Source organism: Notolabrus celidotus, chromosome 11, assembly GCF_009762535.1.
Source record: "Notolabrus celidotus isolate fNotCel1 chromosome 11, fNotCel1.pri, whole genome shotgun sequence".
NCBI lineage: Eukaryota > Metazoa > Chordata > Actinopteri > Labriformes > Labridae > Notolabrus > Notolabrus celidotus.
Genome location: NC_048282.1, coordinates 15131521 through 15154541, shown reverse-complemented (window position 1 = coordinate 15154541; position 23021 = coordinate 15131521). Strand labels below are relative to the sequence as shown.

The 23021-nt window shown below is 39.0% G+C and overlaps 2 protein-coding genes across 6 annotated transcripts; one reads left to right on the top strand and one right to left on the bottom strand.

Annotated features, from left to right (window-relative positions):
* Positions 1-1565: 1565 nt before the first annotated feature.
* si:ch211-112c15.8 (tumor necrosis factor receptor superfamily member 25) lies at positions 1566-9885 on the bottom strand. 2 transcript variants are annotated; one of them, XM_034696189.1, is made up of 10 exons: positions 9685-9885; positions 8736-8832; positions 8506-8631; positions 7991-8119; positions 7820-7856; positions 6702-6835; positions 6350-6523; positions 5891-5925; positions 5572-5635; positions 1566-3192 (listed from the first exon to the last, which is right to left on the bottom strand). In XM_034696189.1, the coding sequence occupies exons 1-10, from the start codon at positions 9691-9693 to the stop codon at positions 2879-2881; spliced, it is 1119 nt and encodes a 372-aa protein (XP_034552080.1). In that variant the 5' UTR covers positions 9694-9885; the 3' UTR covers positions 1566-2878. The 2 variants fall into 2 exon arrangements, with proteins under 2 accessions (XP_034552080.1, XP_034552081.1); XM_034696190.1 differs by having other exon boundaries at positions 6350-6520.
* A 2692-nt stretch (positions 9886-12577) lies between these two features.
* znf362b (zinc finger protein 362b) lies at positions 12578-23004 on the top strand. 4 transcript variants are annotated; one of them, XM_034695854.1, is made up of 9 exons: positions 12578-12910; positions 16128-16190; positions 16436-16697; positions 16939-17043; positions 18045-18363; positions 18634-18858; positions 19611-19689; positions 19833-19991; positions 20808-23004. In XM_034695854.1, the coding sequence occupies exons 2-9, from the start codon at positions 16128-16130 to the stop codon at positions 20922-20924; spliced, it is 1329 nt and encodes a 442-aa protein (XP_034551745.1). In that variant the 5' UTR covers positions 12578-12910; the 3' UTR covers positions 20925-23004. The 4 variants fall into 4 exon arrangements, with proteins under 4 accessions (XP_034551745.1, XP_034551744.1, XP_034551748.1 ...); XM_034695853.1 differs by having other exon boundaries at positions 12589-12910; positions 18030-18363; XM_034695857.1 differs by having other exon boundaries at positions 12645-12910; positions 16463-16697.
* Positions 23005-23021: the final 17 nt, after the last annotated feature.

Sequence of the window (23021 nt, the reverse complement as noted above, 5' to 3'; positions counted from 1 at the left end):
ACGGCGCCATGGTGGTGTGAGCATGATGTGTGAATCCAGCGCATATTCATATTCTGATTAAACTGGAAATGCAGAAGGTGTGTACAGTATACTCCCTTTAATCCTTACTGTATCATTATGTAACCTCATATAAAAAAACTCAAAGAAACCACAATTTGGCTCTTTACATTAAAGAACAGGCAAAAGAAAAATGTAATGCAAGAGAGGAGTATGACTCACTAAATGTATTTTTTCCATGGATACTTTTTGCTGCTCTTGACTGACTCAAGCAGTCTTTTGTCCTTTTGCACAGCCAGAGAGAAGCAGTGGCGGTTCTGGGGAGGGGCCAACAGGGGCCAGTGGTCCTGTAAAACTGAACCTGGACCCCCCCGTGGCCCCCCCTCCACACCAAAATAATATTATACAATAGAAAAACCTTCGGTATCGAGCCGATGTTTCAGGTGGAACACGTGCGTGTGGCACTTGGTTCCAGTCCCTTAGAGCGCTAAGGGACTCATGTTGAGTGTAAACAGCCAAACAGCTGCTGTCAGTCTGCATTTTGATATAGTACACAGTAGTATATATGTCTAGTATAAAGGGGTGCACTGATGTTTTGCCAGTTTGTTCTCAGCCAGTCCTCGCCCTTGTCAGTCTCTTTTGTCAAGGTTGAATGTGTCCCTCTGACAACACCCTTGGCCCCAGCCTGGCCCCCCCAGTAAAAGTGGTCTAGAACCACCACTGGAGAGAAGTCCTTACATGACAAGTCACAGTTTACAGATATTTTAAATTATTTTTTTATCAGTGCTGTGCTGCATCTGTTTCTTGAGTCTGACCATTTAATGGCAATCAGAGAGAAAATCCTCTCCACACTTTTTTGCAGGTGTGATTGGCACATGATCCACTGTGATTTTATCTGATCTAGGAGTGCAGTCTGCTGTATTTACAAGAGTTAATAGTCAATATACGGGACAATTGAGGTCTCGTATGAAACAAACCAATTTAGCCATATACAGGATGTCCCGGCTAATACGGGACAGTTGGCAACCCTATCAACAACACAACGAGTCAAAATCAAAACCTTGCAGAAAACAACATATTTATTGAGCTGTATTTGTGTTTTCTATGAGCTTACTAAATGTTATGTATGGGTGTTAAGGAATGAAATGGTGACCTTTAAAAGTTTTGTATAATGTCATTCAAATGCCATCAGTAAAAAGACATCAAAACTGTGGACTCAAATCTTCCAAAATTGTGCGTTCAAGTGCAGTTAGAAAAATGAAATCATTTAGGCTTACTTACGCATATTAATACATTTGCATAATACAAATATGATGCATTGCTGTCTGTATGGGACCAGTGTTGATCCAAGGTTGATCAACAATGGAGCCCAGGACAGCTGCTCATTGTGGTGACATTGAATTTGCAATTCATGAGATCCACTTCAAGAATAAGAGCTCCTTAAGCACCGCATGCAAACAATTGCTTTGAATGAAATCCTTTGCCCAAAACTTCACACCAGCTGCTGCTGTTACAACACTCAGCCAACACTCCCACCATGTGGTCAGGAATTTTCTTCACAACATACAGAATGATGACACATTCTACAGTTTAATGTTATTATACATGCGTGTCATAGATCACATCAGAAGAAAAGGAAAATGAAAACAGTTACATGAAAATATGTACACACACCCACATATACTGTATGTCTGAGGGCCTGAGACCAAAATCACATCATCGCTCTATATTTATATTAAAAACATATATAAATAGACTTCATACTTGGAATATCCAAGTCTTTTACTGTCAGTCACTGAACTGACATACAAAAAAATTCTCAAAGTGAGATACCCCAACCCCACTACAGGAAATCATCAGTTTGGATGGAATATGTGGTTAGGAAAAACCCAGCACTGACACCATTTATTTGCAGTAAACTGAAGATCTGACGTTCTGTGGGGATTTCTCTTGACTTCCTTTGTGATGGTGCACAACAACACTCAGTGGCTGAGTTTAATTCAACAGTCTCTCATTTCAAGTGAGATGAAGATGATGTCATACATGTTGAAATGATCTTCAGCAAACATCCTGGATTTACACTGAAATCTTCACACAGCTTAAAGTACATACTCAATCCAAAGAAGAGTCATTATTTTATCTTTACCCCCCTTAAAAACTTGTTATAATTCAAACATGTTTTTTTGCTTTTGAGCACTCCTTGTGTATATTTTACATACATGATCAATAGTAGACTAAACACAATTCAGCTGTGAAACCACAGCCACCCCTTTGATGGCCTTAAAGTGACACCACAAGAAGCTAAAAGATGGAGTTGTTGCTTACAGGTGTTCTGAAGCGTGAAAGGGGATTTCCCTCTGTGCAATGTTTTTCCTCCACCTAGATTACAAGTTAAAGTTACCGGACATGATGTTTTCCTAAAAATCAAATTGCTGCTGCCGCCGTTGTTGTTGTTATTAAATGCATTTTAAATATGCCACATGATAACTCAAGCTCCTGTTCTGCTGCTGACCCTGCAATACAACAAATTCATTGCTTTAACATATAAAGTGTGAATATCAAGAGTCCATTTAGAAAAAAACAATCTTGAATAAAAAAAGAGCCCAAAAAAAGAAAATATTGCAAACTTGGCTTGAGTTAATTCCATGAAATGTTTCAGGCCAGTCCCGGTCTCACCAGTGCTCCATAATGCCCAGTCTTAGCTGGATGGCAGCATACATTTGAAATACTATGTATGGGTACTTTTTGAAGTTTTCTGCTGTTGAACCATATAGTAGATATGGTTTGTAAAGTCTTCTTCAGGAACTGGAGGTTTCTAGTCTTTTGCACAGGTGTCCAATGAAACAATATTCTGTCATTTCTGTTCCCTGACTTGCTGCAGTTAAATCCTAAACTGCAGATTATCCAGGCTTTCCTGCAGCAGCTGAGCACACCCCGATAATTCCATGTAGTGCAAAGCTGAGAAGACATCGCTCAGACTCGCAAAGGGGCGCTGGCTCCATAGTCTTAGCATCTGGTACTGCTTCTCTATGGAGCCCAGTCCCAAACCAGCTTCCAGCTCCACCCGCTCCAGCTGCTGATCAGCCACCGAGAGCAGACGTAAGAACTCCTTCCACCTACGTAAGGGCACCTCCTTGATAATAGCATAGAGGACGATGGCGGGCCAGTGCTCTGATTGTTCTTCTTGTCTTGAAGCTGAAAGGAGATGATCACACACATCAGAGGATAGTGGAGGTGGAAAACCAGGTCATCTGAAAAAATGTCGCCTACCCAGTGTGCCGATGCTTAACCACATTCAGATAAAACTGCTTTGTTTTCTTTTTTATGTCACAGGTTTTCCCTCAGTGAATCAATGTACAACCCCATCCCTCTAAATGCTATGTCCTTTGGTTTGTTTATTGGCAACTTTAAATCCAGTTCAAGCTAAAGTAAAGGGCATCAAGATACAGAAAGTGTGCAGCAGCTTTGCGCACAGACCATGTCAGGAAATCGGCTCTGTGCTGACTGCATTCATTATGAGGTTCACAGGCATTCATTAGTTTGGGTAATATCCTCTGTCTTTCTGACAGCTGACAAATCTCATGAAAGCACTCAAGTCTGACATATCTTATTCCTCTGTGCCAAAAACTCTCCCATTCCAAATAAACATATTAAAGAGCCATATTGTTGGAGAAGGGGACATGTTTTTTAGTCACTTACCATTACTACATCCTACTGTTTAGGTAACCTTTGGTTGGGGCTGCCATTTAAAGAAATGAATCAGCCTTTTCAAAAATAAAACCTGATACTTGTGGTTTGAACAACTGTTGCTGCTACCTGTGAAATAATAAAAGATTCCAGGATGTGTTTTTTTACATTTGCTAAACAAAAAGCATATAAGGGAATAAAAACCTACTGTAAAACATCGAACAGCCATGTGGTCAAGTCACTCTATAAAATGATACAAAACAATATAGTCAGTAAAACTAAGATATAAGTATTAATTGGCATGTTTCACACTGCATATTCCAAAAACAAGATCTAAATGTGCTGAAGTCTCATATTTCAAAGTGTAAATATATTGACGTAAAAGGATGCACATTTTCACAGTCAAGTTGCACATGTTCATTATCTGATTTACCCTGAAGATGACAAGCTGACTGACGCAAAAAAAAGTGAGGGCGTCCTGTTTCACGGCTTCTACCTCCACACTGTGGGCCAAAGACTGATCACTGATAACTATATGCTGTAGAGGCAAAGATGAAAAGGCTACAGCTAAAGATATTACACCTCATGTGTAATCAGATACGGAAGTGTCACCTTTATATCCTCTGTAATCCTTCACATGATGACTACTGATGTAACATTACTAGTAGACACACTTCCAGTGTTTCAAAGTGTCCCTTAGCATGATGATAAATCCAGGAGCTGATAGAAATGTTTGGTATTTTGTTACAAGTACTGTTCCTCTAATTCCGTAAGTTTGAAGTTCTTGCTGGCTTGTTAAAGTTATAGCTCTATTTAATTTACCAACTTAACTCCTCTGTTATTGAATAATTATGCAACTTACTTTTGCACCTTCATTGTTGAAAAGGCCAATTTCTCTTTACTTCTAGTACAATTATATTTCAAAAACACATTTTAATAAACAAAACTGACAGTGTCTACATGATTGTAGTCTAAGTTTTTTCTCAAGTTCAGGAAAAGTATATCCTTTTCATAACAAGACCAAATATTTCTTTGATAAATGTGAGTCTGACCTCGTCACAGTATTGAGATTGAAAGAAAAAAACAGTGGAGATCACAGTATTGTTACATTTTAAAGGTACAGTGTGTATCATTTTTTGGCATTTAGAAGAACAAACTTGGTAGAAATGGAATATAACATTCATTAGTAATCACCTGCATATAAAAAGAAGAAGAAGAAGAAGAGGGTGCTTTTTTGTTGTGCACGAAATTATTGGTGGACGTTTTTGATGGTAAAAACTTGACAAATGGAGGATCATACTCATCATGCATCACAGCTTTTTGTGCTGGAAGGCCACCATTATTTCCCCGAGAGGAGGGGTGAGCAGGGGAGCATGTCCATCTAAAATCTGGTGGACAAGTATCGCTTAATATTCCCATTTCTACACACTGTACCCTTAATTTATCATATCATTTTGTATCAGTTTTTTATCTCAATGCACATCAAGCAGATGTGTGTACAGCCACTTCTTTTATCCACAATCAATAGAAAGGCTCAGATGAATATCAGTGACAATGTGTTCCTAAATTAGCTTTAAAGTATCCACACTTGTGCCAGTGAGAAACAATGATGTAAAACATGATTTTTTGAACAATGTTTTCAGGTGCAGCTTCTTCCGTGAGGCTCATGAACTCTGCCCCCTAAGCTATCCTCTGTATTTGAATTATTAATGTATCACATTGTAGGATTTTAGGTTTTTACTATTGTAAATCTAGTTAATGCTGAATATGAGAAACAGTTTTGGTTCTGTCGTGTTTTTAACATGGTGAATGACAATAAAATCTGAATCTGAGTTGTCTTGCTTACAGGCTGTGTACTGTCACCTGGCTTCAGGTAGTGAAACTTACTTTTTTGTCCATTGTTTTGCATTAGAAGACTCTCCTGGGCAGTTCCTTTAGTGATTTTGAGTTTCTTATAAGGACAAACAAGAAAAGGAGGCAATGATCATTGTTGTGAAAAGCATTTTAAAGTGTTTTAAAATGTGAAAATTGATCAGGCTTTCTGAAACACCAGTAAGCCTGATAATTAATTTCAGCTCTAGCTTTAATTTACCAAAAATAGAGACCAAACTCGCTATAAATGACCTTTGAATGCTTGTCTTTCCATCCGTCTTCTGACTGATGTATATCTAAGCAGAACAGAAACAGTACAGAACTTCACACTTACCAGTGTGGTTGGGCTGCTAACTTGACTGCGTTGTTCTGTGAGAAGGAAAGCAGATGTTATCAGTAAGCTTCCGTCTTGACACATTCAGAGTAGAGGTACACTCAAAAAAAAAAAAACTAAACGTAGTGGAACTTCAGGGAATATATTTTCAAATTGTGGAAATATTCAATTCAACAATTGAAGTCCCTCTAACTTGTAGTTTACCTCATACTTAATTATTGAGTAGGCTGATAAAAATATGGATGTTTTAATCATGAACCTCTAAAGTAGCTTGAAACACAAGTTGTCAAATAAATAAAGCATAGAAAGAGAATAGTATGTGCCAGTGACACAAAGTGAAGAGGAGCTATAAGTTGTATAAAATCAAAGTACTAAAGCGTGTAAACTTTTTGCAGGTAAACTTTACTTGAGCACATTGCCTGAGTGAAAGTGCTTAGTTATGTTCCACCCATGGGTTACCGTTAAATATGGGGTCCTCGACAGGCAGCTCAAGGTCTTTGTTAGAGCTCCAGCCGGGACAACATGGAGGATATCTCAGAGGATTCCTGTTGAGGAGCAGGAGCCAGGAGAGCACCAGCAAAGTCATAATGACAACTGCCACCAGAAATAGAATCCATGGGATCTGGTTCCCTGCTGTGGACAAAGGGAAACACACACATCAGCCCAACAGTATGGAGGAACAATCAGGGCAAGCTACACTAACTAAAACCTACAGCGAACGTGAACTTAAAGGCACTTGGGCCATAGCATGTCAAAACCACAGACCATCTGTTAAGTTCTTGTCTACGTATGGAGCGTGTCTAGAACTAACATCCATTAAGATAGGGTTTCACTGAAGTGGAGTCTGAGGATCCTGGTGATTTTCCTTTGATGGTTTCCAATGTAGTCGCAATTGCAGGTCTGGTTGTATTTGGAACCATGGGGGTAATCTGTATTGCAGTATTTCTGAAACAAAAAGAAACTACGATGAACAGTAGAAGCATTTTTGTTCAACACATTTCAAGATAGATTCAGTAATTTCCCAGGCTTATAACAAAAGTCTTGAGTATCAGTCAGTTTTTGTTGTTATCATTCTTGTCATCTGCCTGCATCAGTCAAAATAAAGTTTCCAGAAAGCAATATATATATATTCTATATATTTTTAATTAGTAGTTCATTTATAGTGTCTGTCTATTTATGTTTGTACAGGGAGTACGCAAAAATACCGGATTCAAATTATTTGTATTCTTGAGATACATTGTGATTAAAGTTCTTTCTGATTCTGATTCTGAAAAAAAGTAGGCTGTTCATTTGGGTACCTGACTAATGTTGGGGTTCACTTTCAAAGTTGTACATCAATCCTTTATGTGAGCTTTTAAAGTAAAAACAGGCTAAATGTTCCATGCAAAGTCACATCCATTTATCAGTAGGGACCCTACAGTCTAAACTGAAGCACCTTCAGGCTGAGACTTTCAGCACCAGCAGCCAAACAGCTCAGCTCTGGTGGTGCATGGCCTCAGTAAAAACCACAAGAACTCAGTGTCTGTTACAGAGAAGTGCAAAACAAATCTGGAGACTTCTACAGAATGGCAGGAGTTTCCTCCAGACTGGCAATAAGACCACATGCCCCCTAACCTGAAACCATCTCAGGTTTGTTTTCCCACACACACACACTTCAAGTGAAGACTAAAAGGTTATGGACTAGAATTATAAAGAATGTCAACATAGCAACTGAGAGATATAAAAGATGGAGAGATGTTAAGGATGATTGTCTGATAATTTGAAGAGCACAAATGAATGCATTTCCCAACTCCAAAGCTACATAGCTGTCATTACAGTGTGCAGGTATTTTGTGACGCTTTTTTCCCCACAGTCCTGTCCATTCTCACACAAATCAAGTAATCTAAACATATGTGAGTTTTCGTGTGTTCGTACGTATTGATTTCCTACCTCTGACACTTTCTTTTGCAATCAAGATGATCAGCATCTGAAAAAATATGATGTGAAGATTCAAAAAGCGTCGTCTTACTTATGGCAGAGTTCACATTTTTTTAAAAGTTAGAAAATGTGTGAGTGTGGTCGGTGAAAATGGCTATCAAGACTCCCTCTGACTTCTCTTACCTTCACAATGTGTCAAGGGGCATCGTTGGCAATCTCTAAACATGTGGTTACCAGAAAAGTAGTGTCCCTCTGGACAGTCACATTTAGTATCATTATTATAGAGGCAGCGCTGTATTTCCACCTCCAGATCTGGGGGGAAAATAAACAGTGTTTCTGTCACATCAACAAGACAACAGTCTCTGGATACATACATCATACATACATACATACATACATACATACATACATACATACATACATACATACATACATACATACATACATACATACATATAGTATCATTCTCAGATTTTGGCAATTTCATTTTCTACACTCTAGGAAACAAACAAAAGTCAGGAAACATTATGATCTGTTTCATTACAAAAGGAACTGTGTGCTAACTGTCACAAATAGCATCATGTGTTTATTTAAATAAAAAAAGTATTATCCTATTCATTCTTTTGTGTTAAAGTAAACTTCAAAATGTTTCACAAAATATCCAAAACTGAGAGCCATATTTTGAAAAAGATACTTACGAGGACATACAGTACACTTCTCGCACTTCTTTAATTCATTCTCAATCTCTGTGTAAGTGCCATTACTACATTTTTCACATCTGAAACTATTCTCTGGATCCGTACAAGTATCCGTTTTATGATATCCTTGGGAAAAGTGTAGAAAAATTGAATGAGTAAACATGATAAATTCACCATAACTCTATAACACAAAGTTTTGTCATTGCTTACAGGTAGTTGGTAGGACTTACCAGCTGGACACTTTTTATAACATGGACCACTGTCTTCTACTGCGAGCACACCAGGACTCAGTCCAGTGGAAAGGAAGGCAAGTACCAGTAGGATAACCTGAAAAAAGGGTGAGGTTGACATTCTGAAATAATATGCAAATGGAAAGATGCAAATAAATCAGCCATCCTGACCCTTTGTAACAGCAGCTGCCATTGGACCAGACAACTGCAGTAGAAATATGGCTCATACAACTCATCAGACATATTGCTGGCCTGTATTGTTGTCACTTTTCATACACCTCTGATATCCATCATCAATTTAGATAATTGTGTTTTAAATGTTCAGAAACATTTCCACAATTCTCTCAACATCATCATATGACAAAGATTTAAAGGACAGCAGGGGAACAGGTCTCAAACACTGAAGGTGTCAAAACAGTCCTGAAGATAGTTTTACGAGTCAGCCTCTGATCAAATAGTGGCTTTCTAACTACAGTAAACTTGATTATTTTCAGCTTTGACTGTTGGTCATAGACTGCAAATGTATTAATGTTTTCTGACATTTTACAGATACATGATTCACCAATGAAATGCCTTCTATAAAAAACTTCAACCAGGGTGTTATTTTACCCAGAATTGCTGAGCAGAGAAGCTAAAAGGTGAAAACCACAAGAGTGAAGTTGTTCTTCTTTACTGTGCGCGTCTCAACCAGCACTCACATTTAACATTTGATTCCACTAAACGGTTTTCATGGCATAATAATTATTTTAAATAAAAACTATCCTTTTTAACCTTATGAGGCAAACATTGAGCCATACTTATCATTCTATGTCATAGTAATAGCAATACTGTAACAGGAGTTTCTGTAACATAGGTGACAGTTATCTCAAATGTACTCAGTAGAAACTTAATTAAAAGTTTTTAAAAACTGCTTGGATAGTCTGTACAAAATCTGAAATGGATTACTTACCGAGTACATGCTGGCAGAGTAAACTGTGTGGTAGTTAGGTGAGAGTCTGAGTGTTAGTTTCACTCACTGGGAAAACAGACGAAAGATCACAGCGGTAAGTCAGCCGGCAAGAACATCACTGAATTCACCAACAGGAAGAGGCTTTCTAGCTTCAAACCGTCTGTAGATTTCTTACTTAAACTGAGCCAAATAAAGCATTAAAGGAAGTGTGCATGAGTGCCCGTCTGTGCGTGTTACGAGTTACGTGTTTGTGTGTGTGTGTCACTATGTCAGTTCTTTGGAGTCTTCAGAGAAATGGTTTTCGAAACAGGAAACAGTGATATCACATAAATCAACTCCCTACACACACATACAGTGACACAGCTAGTGCATGGGTGCCTCTGTTCCATTAATTCCACCTCACCTCTCGTTGTGATGAACATGTGGTTCAGATGCATGCATGAGTCAGATGCAGGGGTTGGGTGTAGGTTGAGGGGATTGTCAGGGTGTAATATAAGGGTGACACACTGGATTCATAAGATGGATAGATTGCTTCATTGCATTTTTGTTCTTGAAATAGCAGGTGGAATCAAAAGTGAAAGTTTGGATGAGAATCAAAGCTGGTAAACTTAACTATTGATCAGACAGTTGAATTTGAATATTTTAAATATCAAATCATAAGGAACATGAAATTCTACATGCCGGTCCAAATGATGTCACCTCTATAAAAACCTGTCTCTGTCTATTATAGTGTTTAAAAGATGAAAGCAATAAACACATCCATTTACACGTTAGCCATAATATATAACAGCACGTTACATTAACAAACTAGTCATGCTGTTTGAAGAGCTTTAATATCAAAGGCAGACTGCTTTTGATATTTAAGCTCTTAAAACAGCAAACTAAATTCAACTGTTTTTCACTATATTTGTTTGAAATAAACTTTCCATGTTCACCGAGATCAAATTTGATCAAACTGATATCTTTCTTAGAGATGATTTTCCGCTTTCTTGAAACAAACATCCTGCTTGTATCATGGTTCTGACACTAAAAACAGGGTTGACATAAACACAACACTTGTATCAAGGAATCAACTTGATGAATATGTTGTTATCATTTCTCTGTAAAAGTGTCGAAATTGTATCAGTTACATAATATATGTGGAAATCTGATGAATCAGAGGCAAGACAGGAGTCTTACTTCAACAGTAAAGCTGATCCAGCAGCCCTTATGTGAGGAGAGACTTAGTAGTTGGGTCTGAGCTAGTGTTATGATAGGTAGACAGATTCTTGTCAGGGGTTGGAAGACCCTCAATGCAAGTATAGGCTGCAGAGATGAAGAGGGTAGCAGACTTTGAAAAAATACAGTGGGGAGGTGCAAACTCCAAATGTTGCTGTGGATAACACTTATTTGTGCCGCTCCCCTTTTCTCTCTCTCTCCTGGTGATTTGTTTACATATTCTTCACAGGTTTGTGTAGTTGTGTATATGTAAATGTGGGTATGTGCATAGCATGTGTGTATATGGGTAAAGAAATTTCATTTTATTAATTAATTAAACAATGAATTCAGGTGTTTATTCTCATTTTCTTTTTCTCTTATTATTATAAATTTAGCATATACCTAGTACATTTGTACCTTAATAAGTACATTGTTATTACTGGTACTGTTGTTACAGCTGTTGCTGTTCTTTTCGAAGTTATATTCTTGGGCATTTTTGCCTTTAATAAATAGGACAGCTGAAGAGAGACAGGGAATAGAGAGTGGTGGCTAACTTCTGGCCTCTGTATATGGAGCCTGCGCTAAAACAGACAACAGCAGTTATGGCTGCTGTTATTATTAGAGCTGTGGCCACTACCTGTGAGGGAGCATAATTGTTCATAAGGGCACATAGACGCATGGTGTTGATAGTTTAAGGAGTTTCATATTCTGGAGGTTTATATACAGTATATACTGTAAATCTTATATTTTGTAATGTCATATTGTGGCACTCTAATTAAATAAAAAATACAAAAACACCAGTCACACTATGGTTAAACTAAAGCCACAACATAAGGAAGTCAATAACTGTCTCAGTGTTCAAAAGTTCAAAACAAGTTCAATTAAATTAAAAAGCAAAGGCATTGGTGTTGCTTTCTATCAAACTGCTGTTTCAATTATTGAAATAAATTTACTGAGTCAAACTTCATCCACATATATTAACAGAAATGGTTTAAAATAAAACTTTTGTGAAGGCTTGGCTCAACACAACTAAGCTAAATGTGTTTTTCAATCCCTGATATCTAAAGCTTTTTAATGAAACTAACCCAGTACTATTGAAACTGGTCAGTTTTTGCCTTTAATCTATTCTATTTTCTTCCATCACTTCACAGTTTGTGAATACTAATTTAAACCCTTTCAGATAAGTTGGGCTAACTGTTCAGTCTACCATGATCTGATCTGTGGTGTTAGATTGTAAGTTTTTTGCTCTACCAAGGATTAAACATGCAACTTATTTCAATGACATGTTTACATATAGGGTTAAAGGAGAATAATGACACCTATAAATAAGTTTATTTATACTGAGGGACTTGCTACTTTTGGCTTGCTTTGCTTAGTTTTGTGGCACTTTATTTTCTTTTTTTCCTCACTATTGCAGGTTGACCCAAACCATTAGAAACAGGCAATTCTAGTGAAATAAAGTCAGTCCATTTCACATGATGATTAGGATCACCAAAGATGATGCATTGTTGTTGATGGTTATACACTTAACAATTTCCCTTTAAGCAGCCTCAGTAATTTCACTCTAAAAGGAGACAATTTTTATTTTTATAAATCCTTATTCCTTTCATCTTCGGATATATCGAGTCGTCGGTATTTGGGTTTGAACGCAGTGATTTTGTGTAATGGCCAACCTATTTTTACACTGCGTCGCTGTTATTTCAGGAAACGAACTCGAGCACTAGCTACTTCCACCCCTGCGGATCTGTGCGCAAAATCGAGCCCAAATATGCGCCGAAATAACGACATTAAATTCATCATTCACGCGCTGCCCCGTAAACGTGAATTATTTAGTTCATCGTGTAAAAATCCAAAGCAACATTAGCACAATATTTCCTCTGTATCCGTTTCGTGGTGAGCCTGCAGCAGTACCCCAGAAGTGAACAAAGCGACCCGGAAGCGGTGGTCCGACTGAAGGCAGGCAGAAAGAACATCAAGCTTTTATATTATAGCTGTACTCGCAAGACAATATCTGCAACCAGGACACAAGGTATTTGTGCATGTCTTTTCTCCTTATCATTGCTGCGCATTTCTCCGATAAGCGGTAGCCTCTAAAATGCGTGCATTGTGCACAAAATGTAATTGCTGTCCTTTGATTCGTCCAAAAGTTGCAGAATGTGAAAAAAAGCAGCCCTCAAAGTGAATTTGGTTAAGATGGCACAGCGTTTTTACGGAGACAGTGCATTGTGTGCCGGTTCAATTCTGACCTTTACGCATTGCTACATTTGTTTTAAACGGAGTGCTGTATGGGTCGAGCCTGCATCTTGTCCGTTTCCGTGCTGTTTTTGCAGGGCATGGTTGTTGTAGGAAGTGTCAGTTTTTTTAAGAGGTGGGGAGGCCGGGCTATTCAAACCTGCAATTCGCCGTAAACAATCATTCATGCCTTTGACATGATAAACACACCTTTGTGTTCGCGTCGGCCGCGTTTATCCCCAGCAACATCCTCACGACTAAATGTTCATGCTCCTAAATTTTGGGGGTCTGCAGAATATGGCGTCCCGCCTTATAAAAATAAGGCTGCCATTTTTGTTTCTCTTTTGTCTGGAAATGTTTAAAGAAAACTGTCTGAGAATGTCTGAGTCGCACCGGGAGGGTCGATCTGTGAAACCCTCCATCAGTTTCAGTCCGGAGATGCTCTCAGACCGCCTACATGTCCGAAAAGTCAAAGATTGGAAAGTTTTTTTACTGCGTTTATGTGAAAATTGAAAGCGACGTCCACTTATATTCAGGAATTCACTCAGACAAAAGGAACAGGGGCTAAATGTCCAGGCTAGACGACCAAGGCTGTGTCACACCGCTGTGTTGACAACAGTGAAGAATCATTTCATGACGTTTGACCCGTGGTTATTTAAAGGTGACACTGCAAGCCGATTACATGTCAGCATCACTGTAACACAAAAAGTTCTTTCAGTGTTCAAGAAATTACATGAAATGCATAACCAATGATAACTCTTAAGTTTACTCTTATTTCATAATAATATATTCATTGATTTTGTATTTAAAATGAATGAAGCTTTACAAATCTTAATAACATCTTTAATACCATTTTTTATTTTCAAAATACATTTTGGCCCAATATCCATTTAGAACCATGTACTATTTTATTTCTTTTTGTTTAACCTTTCAACCAAATCTCAAGTTTTTCTTTTGTGAATTGAGTTTGCTCATGATATCTTCGATATTTCCATGACAACTGAGCAAACTCCATCGACTGAAGAAGACCATGGGGTCTGGATAAAAGTTAAATAATGCTGTAAGTGAGGCCTGAGTTATGATATGACCAAGGTCAAGTTCAATTTACTTTTTAAAATTCCAAAATCCCAGTCTACCAGACTTTGAACTGTCTTTTAATTTGTGTTTCTAAAATCTTTAAGTTTACATTTCATGTTTTTTTAAGGTAATATTATTTGATTTACATCCTCAATTCTAAAAGAAAAAGTTGTGAGGTGGTGCAAAATTTCTATAAGAATAAAATGTTTTATTTAGATTACAATATATTTTGATTATGCAAATCATTCGAACCTTTTATTTTAGTCTAATAGTGCAAACGGAACATATCAAAAGTTTAAACTAAAAAATGTTATTTTTTTATAAAAAAGATACGCTCAATTTAAATTTGATGCCAGCAACACATTTTTAAAAAGTTGTGACAAGGACAACAAAACATTGGAAAAGTTTTGTAATGGCAAAAAATAAAACCCCAATTGATTAGTTTAATTTGCAACATGTTAGTTACATGATTGGGTAAAATAGGACCATTCTAGGAAGGCTGAGTGTCTCAGAAGTAAAGATGGGAAGAGGTTCACCACCATTTCAGAATATTGTTCTTCAGTGTGAAATTGTTAAGAAATTGGGGATTTTATCATCTTTAGTACATCATTTTATTAAAAGATTGAGAGGATCTGGAGAACTCTCTGTACAATGGGACAAGGCAGACAATCCAGTCCTGGATGGCTGGGATCATCAAGCCCTCATGTACATCAAAAACAGAAATTACTCTGTAGTGGAACTCACTGCATGGGCTCAAAATCGCTTCCTAAAACTATTGTCTGTGAGTTTGTTGCTGCATCCACAAATGCAGCTAACAACTCAGCCATGCAAAGAGGAAAATATAAACATGATCCAGAAAAGCTGGCGACTTCTCTGGGTTGAGCCCATTTTTAATGAACGGAAGCAAAGTGGAAAACTGTCCTATGGTTGCACAAAATTTAACATTCTTTTTGGAATTCATGGACACTGTGTTCTCCACTCTAAAGAGGAGAAGGACCAACCGGCTTGTTATCAGCAGACAGCTCAAATGCCAGCATCAGTGATGGTATGGGATGCATAGGTGCACATGGTGTAGGGAGCTTGCACATCTGGGGAGGCATCATTAATGCTGAACAAAATACAAATGTTAGAGCAACAAATGCTGCTATCCAGATAATGCCTGTTTCAGAGAAGACCTTGTATATTTCAGCAAGACGATGCCAAACCACATTCTGCATGATTACATAAGCATGGCTCCGTTGTAGAAGAGTTTGGGTGCTAAACTGGCCTGTTTGCAATCCTGACTTGACACCCATTAAAAACATTCTGTGCATCATGAAACAAAATATACTACAAAAGAGACCTTGAAATGTTGAGCCGCTAAAATTCTTTATAGGGCAAAGATGGGACATTCATTTATAAATCTCCTGAAACTGGTCTCCTTGGTTCCCAACGTTTACAGTGTTGGTAAAAGAAGAGGTGATGCAGGCGATCCTTTCCTAACAGTTTTGAAGCGTGTTGCTGGCATCAGATTAAACATAAGCATGTCTTTTTCATAAAACAATACAATTCTTCAGTTTGAACAATTGATATGTTTGCATTATCTTAAAATTAAAATCGCAAACCATCAAATTGTCTTTATTCACATTTTTTTTTAAAAAGATGGGATTCAGCTTGGAGGTGCATGTAAAGCAAGACAAAAATGAATGTAATGGAAACTCATGAAATGTAATATATATTGAGTTGAGGCCAAAAGAAGAAGCTCCCTCTTGCATTGGACAAAACCTGTTAGCTGCTTGCGGTTCACATATTATTGGTAGAGCCTGTCATGTTTAAACCCTGCCTTCAGCTTCACTATGAAAACAATGCTTTGTATCACATCAAGTCATCTCTTATCTTAACTGTTGTTAAAAGCAGCTCACCTGGAATGACTTGACTTAAATCCGTGTTTGTTTCAGATGGCAGAACCTCGATTTAACAACCCATATTTCTGGCCGCCCCCTCCATCCATGCCAGGCCAGGTAAGTCCACCAGCTTTATGTCATCACTGTGACATTTAACGATGAGTTCCTTCTTAATTCCATGTGTGAATGTCTCCTCAGCCATTCAGCACCAGTCTTTCAGTGAAACAAACTCTGTCCCAGTTTGACCTGTTGGGGGATAGAATTGAGCTTGTACTGTGTCCTGGGATGTGTTTATTGGGGCATGAATGACATTCACACACGGTTGCTGTTTTCTGTTGAGCATGACCCGTTAACCCTTTCAGCTGGATAACCTGGTGCTCATTAACAAGATCAAGGAGCAGCTGATGGCCGAGAAGATCCGACCCCTACACCTGCCACCTACCTCCAACCCTTCCCAGCAGACTTTGCTGGTGCCCACCTCCTCCCCAGACATCAGTGCTCAGCACGGCATGTCGGTGCCAAAGCCACAGCCGCAGCAGTTGTCGGGCCATCACCCCCAGCCGCAGGGCTCCGGACAGCCGGACATCGCTCTGCATGCACGCCCTGCCTCCAGCTCTGGACCAGGTGCAGTCTTCTCTTCACGTTTCAAATACAGTCCCAAGTGTGTCAGCAGCATCAAGTATCCTAAGCTGCCAAAAGTTTCTAGCTTTAAAAATTGGCATTGAGGGCCTTATGGTGAGATTTTTAGTCTTGTTTACTTTGATCAGATATTCTAATACATGAGCTTAACACAGAATAAGGTATATATGTATCACCATAGTGTTGATGTTTACTAATTAGAATGCCATCACCTGAAAACTTTCAGATGGGAGTATGGATGACAAGTCAGCGGTGAAGGCCAAAGGACTGTGGGAGGACTGGCACATGAGACAGCTTAGCGAGCAAACTGGACGAATCAACCATCGATCAGGTACTGAAGTCAGCTGGTCTGTTGGCACAGAGAACTGTCCTGAGGATCATTATACCCTCTTGTTGGTAAAGTGACTGCAATGTGATCAGGCAGAACTGTTAGATTGGGACATATAAACACACAGAAAAGGCACACTGAAAGGAATAGCTCGAGGTAAGACGAGTACCTTTAATAAGGGGTGGAAGAGACATTTGCATGTATGTGCATCTAAGAAAGGCAGGGTAGATAACTGCTGAGATTCTCAGTAGTTATTATTGTTGGTACTTAGTCTTTTGAATGGTGCAAAACATCAGATAAGATATTTATTTAAAAGTCCTTCAGGCTTGAAGTGGGGAGATAAACAGAAAGACTGTGCACTGTGCAAACTGAGAGTTGTACCAGAATGCCTACAACACTCAGACTGATACTCGGAAGCACACATGATTGCGCTCAGATATGCTTCATTGGAAAATATGTTTGACTGCTAGTGGTACAAACCAAAGCTGTAAAACTTCCAGATATCCTGACTTGTGGTAAACCAACAAGATAGTGCAAAACCAACGTGTTGGTAAGTTTGACACCCTGGAGACACTCTGGTCTTGTTGAGCTGCTAAACAACAATATGGGTGGTTTCGCAAGTTTCAGCCAATTTGCTACAAGTCACATATTCTTTGTACCACAGCCATCCACTTTGTAAACTTGCGCTTCTGGGTTTCAGGAACAAAAATAAACTTTGTTTTCTTGTTCCAGGCTGATATTTGATATATTTATTTAAAGTTGTGAAATCAGTGATCAGACTCTTGAAACCTTTTTCAGTTGTGCATCATAATTTAAACTTAAAAATATAAAACAGACCTGCTATGCTCTGTCATGGACTCCTCAACACATGGACCAAAAGTGTTGACCTGTCATTAGGTACTAGAGCTTACAAGAACAGATATGGGATCATTAGAAACATCCAAAGCCTCTCATGTCACCATGCTGTAGCTGTTTTCATTTAGTTGTAGTTTTCCTCTCCACAGGTCTGGCCCCTTCCTCCCGACCTGACAACCACGGCACCTCAGAGGCTCTGACCCCCACAACCCCAACCTCCAGCAGCCACAACCGCCTGGGCGGCGCCCCCTCTGTGAACATCATCTCCGGGTTGGCAAGTGGTCCTGGCATGGACCACATGAAAGCTGGAGGCCTGGCTGGACTGTTAGGCCCCCCACCCAAAGCACCGCGGGGACGGAAGAAGATCAAAGCAGAAAACCCGTCTGGTCCTCTGCTGGTGGTGCCCTACCCCATCCTAGCTGACCAAGGCTGTGTTACTATTGCACCCAAAGAGGGCAAAACCTACAGGTTGGGCTCAAAAAGCTGCTGTTGCTATTCAGTTTTGTTGCACCACATGGTGGAGGATAGTCCTGCAAAACCATTCGAAGTATTTAATTTTCCTGTCCAAAAGATGAACTGCAAGCTGCCAGTGTCCATCAATTCTCGCTGTAATACTTGCTGATCTGGACTTTATTTATGGTGCAGGCACAACACAGATCTGTAAAAAAAAAATTGTACCCAACAGGAAACTAAACCAACCTCTTTTGTTTTCTCTTTATGTTCCATTGTGCCACCCAGATGCAAAGTGTGCCCGCTCACCTTCCTAACCAAGTCAGAGATGCAGATCCACTCAAAGTCCCACACGGAGGCCAAACCCCACAAGTGTCCCCACTGCTCCAAGACGTTCGCCAACGCCTCCTACCTGTCCCAGCACCTGCGCATCCACCTGGGAATCAAACCCTATCATTGCTCCTACTGCGAGAACTCGTTCCGTCAGCTGTCACACCTGCAGCAGCACACCAGGTTGGTTTCAGCTGTTAACACAAAGAAGGGGAAGTCAGCTTAGCTTTGGGAGACACATATCAATGTTTACAACTTTATGAAAGTTTTTTGTTTCAAATTCCTTCGCATTTCAATCAGGAGAGACAAAATTTTAAGATTAAAGGTTATTTATTACAACTTGACAGAAATCTTTGGCTTAAGGACTCAATGGGGATAATTTTGTGAGTATAGGATGTGTGAATTTGGCAGCAGAAGAAATCCCCCTAGAGTCCAGACACTGGTGGTGGTCGTTGATGAATCCTAGGAATTGAAGACTTGCAGAGACCAGGTGGAGATGGGGAGGTGGAGGGGTGCGCACCATCAATGCAAGAAGGAACTAGCAGGAGAGAGAGACCCATTTAAAAAGACAGCAGAAAGTTGATAGGCTGACGATAAGGGCGTGCCACTGAGCTATTGGATGACAGCCGCTGCTGATTAACCAATGACAGCTCCTGAGCATGCAGCTGGAAGCAGGTGAGCTATTGAACGAGGGACAGGAGAGTTAAACAACTGCTGTGATTGCTTTATAGACTTCCTGTCTGAACTTTTGCGAGAGCTACATTTCTGACATCATTTGGATAATTTTGAACAAATCTTAAAAACATGGGGCAAGAAGTTGTAGCTCTTAAATCTGTTGCTGAGCACTTCAGTCCGTTTATCTGCAGCCATGAAGTTCTGTCTTAAAAATGTTGAGTGATTTGTTTTTTACTTCTGAACCTGTTCTTTTGTCACAGAATTCACACTGGCGATCGGCCTTATAAATGTGCTCACCCCGGATGTGAAAAAGCTTTTACCCAGCTGTCTAACCTCCAGGTCTGTACAAAGTATTTGTGATACTAAAGCTACCATAACAAGAACACACCGCAGTAACCAGCTCTTACATAAAAGGGGTAATTTCTTTTACTTGTCTGTTAACAATTAAGTCTGACTATTTCTGTCTGTTTCTTCCTCAACAGTCTCACCAGAGGCAGCACAATAAAGACAAGCCGTATAAATGTCCTAACTGCTACCGTGCCTACTCAGACTCCGCGTCATTGCAGATCCACTTGTCAGCGCACGCCATCAAAAACGCTAAGGCCTACTGCTGTAGCATGTGTGGCCGGGCATACACCTCAGTGAGTAAATCACAGGTTTAATGTTTATTTTCTTCATGTGTGTCACAATTTCCAGGCGTGCCATCAGACAGGCTGGTGAGACGATGGCCTTTAGTTCACATGAACTGAAAGTAGCTGTGTTTCCTGTTTGTGGTATTTTAACATGTGCTTCTGCTCCCATTTAAACCACTGCGCATGACATTTTGGCACAAAGAGATCTACCAAGTATCATTTCGCTTAAATATTCTTTATTGCAAGGTAAATTGCCAAATGCCAACATTTTTGGCACCTCCCATTTTCAAATATCTGTTAGTTTGAGGAGTGCTTTAGATCTGTAATGATTGATTGAAACCTCATTCAACAGAGGGGGAAAAAAAGGCAGAAGTTTCTTTCAGCTGCTAAAATAAATATTTTTTAATCTTTCGTAAGAAATGAATCTCTGTAAGTTAGTATCTAGGAAAATGTGATCGCTTTATCATTTATTATATACTGATAGGCCGCTGGAGTTTTGACCCTTTTAGACTTCCTTTTCCTCCCTGTGCACCTTGGAAGTAGGGGAAGCTTTGCCAGAATCCTCCACTCTGCTTCTACAGTTTCTCATTGCAGGACATAAATGTAAAACCAACACAGCCATCGTCTGCTGTTGACAAATTCTGCATTTCAAAACTTAAGACCAAATGTGCTTTAATCATCTCCCTTTTGAATGTATTTCTTTTGTTGCTACAGCTCTTATTTATGGCATAACTGAAATATATAACAGGCTGTGGGATGTGCAATCTGTTTGCTTGGTTACAGCACTTCAATTTTGGACAACTCTGTGTGTGCTTGTGTTTGTAGGAGACCTACCTTATGAAGCACATGTCCAAACACACGGTGGTGGAGCACCTAGTGAGCCACCAGTCGCCTCAGAGGACCGAGTCCCCCAACATCCCCATCCGTATCTCCCTCATCTGAGCTCCTCACCCGCTTGGCAGCAGGTTGGATTCAGAGTCTACCTTAAGCTGGAGCTTATGAGGCCCTGCACCCACAGCCATCTACATAAGGCTTACATTAGCATTATGACAGCTGACATAAGCATTCAGTAAACAGGCTGCCTCCATCCATCTCGACACAGGCCGTCTGTCAAAAATGAGCACAGCGTTATTTTGTGAATGTAAAAAAACAGCTAGATGTTGTCCGGAGGATTGACTGGCAAAGAATGTCTTGCGTCAGATTAAATAAGCACTTTCGTAAGCGTCATGTAAACTGCCGGATGCATTGGCCATTAGAAATGTTTTAGTTAGGGTTTTTTTTCTTCCTCTCTTCCATGAAATGGTTTCCTAAAATGTGCCAGATGATATTTGCCCTTAAAAAAAGAATTTGAGAAAGTAGAAGAAAAAAAAAAACAGTTTGCTGGGTGTATTCTGGAGACATCCAAAGATAATCTTTAAGCACTTTTAGGCCTTGTGGTTCTGGCTCAAATTGTTTCAATCTTGTTGAATGGAAAATGCCAAAGGGCATTACTCGTGGCAGCTAAGAGTACTGACTTTGTGCTGATAACAGTCTATTTCTGTTACTTTCTTTGTTTCTACTCACATCTACAGGGTCATCTGAAATTGAAGCAAGGCAATCGGTAGATGACAATTAAAACGTTTAATGATTGTATTACAAAGTTGTATTACTGACTTTGGGAGACAAAAATAGAGCAAAATCTGTAAGGGAAAAAGATGAATGTTTGGGGTTTTTTTAACTTCCAAAATCTTTCACTCCACATTTGATGTTCACTTTTATGGCACCTTGATGATCATAAGGTATGATCAGAGAAACACTGCTTTAGACATTATGTTTTCCTCACGTCCTATGTACTAGTGCCATATATGAACCTTGCTGAGGTTTTAAGAGGAAGCTAATCTTGTTATAGTGTGTGTTTGCTTTTTTTTACCCAGTTAAGCTTTGACTCGTGTTAGAGGTGGAAAAATTGCACATGTAACAGTGCCAGCTGTGCTCGAATAAGGCCTAATTTTGAAAGACACTTGAAGTAAAAAGACATTTTACTGGAGTGCTCATTTTTAACATTTGACATTGGATAAACATTGGACCAAAATGTGAAGTCACTGTACAGCTACTCTGACCCAGTTAAGTGTTTTTTGTTTATCTAAATAAGCTTTACCCATTTGGAATAAACTGCAGTATAAGTCATATTCCATATGTCTGTATTATGAGTTGATGTGGAGGTGACTCCTCTCCTTTTCTTTCTGTCTCTCATTAGTTTTCTTTTTATTGTACGCAGTATTTTTTGTTGTATTTTTACTGTAACTTTAACCTCTGGATGGTACTAATAGGGTACCCTGTGTTCTTCAGGGCACTTCAGAAAGGTGCTACAGCTTGAGTTGGAGATGGAACTGAGAATAATGTAAGATACATATACAGTATATAGTATGTTTTCAAAAGATTAAAAACTTATTACTCAAGCCACTGGCCTGAAAACATTTACGCCAACAACAGACCCTGCCTCTTCAACCTACTCCCTCTTTTGAGATAACGGGAAAGTGTACATGTTGCTGTACTGTAAAACATGTTACTCATTTAAAGTTCCTATTTTTCAGTCTTCATAAACATGATCTGTTTGGGTTTTGTAAAAGTTTATGTATGAACTTTCTGTAATTATTTTAGTCTACTTGTATGTTATTAATATTCATGTTTTATATCAGTTCTTTACATGTAAGCCTTAACTGTTTTATCATCCCATTTCCATTACTCTGTATTGTGTTCTGCAGTATTCAGTCGTGTAAACATTTTTATTTTTATCCTTCCGCATGGAGTTCCTGAGCTGTAATCTGTATGATAACTGTTTAACCCATGTTCTCTATGAAATGATATTGCGTAGATTTATTACACTTTTTCCTGTCTTGCATTGTGGTTTCATATACGGTTTCTAGACGACTAAATATGCACAGCCAAGACTGAGAAGTTAAACTAAGGTTATCAATGTTTAAAAAAGGAAAAAAAGCTTTGTATCTTTACCTTGTTTAATAAACAGACTGTTATAAACTCATCTCTGATTGCTTGAGT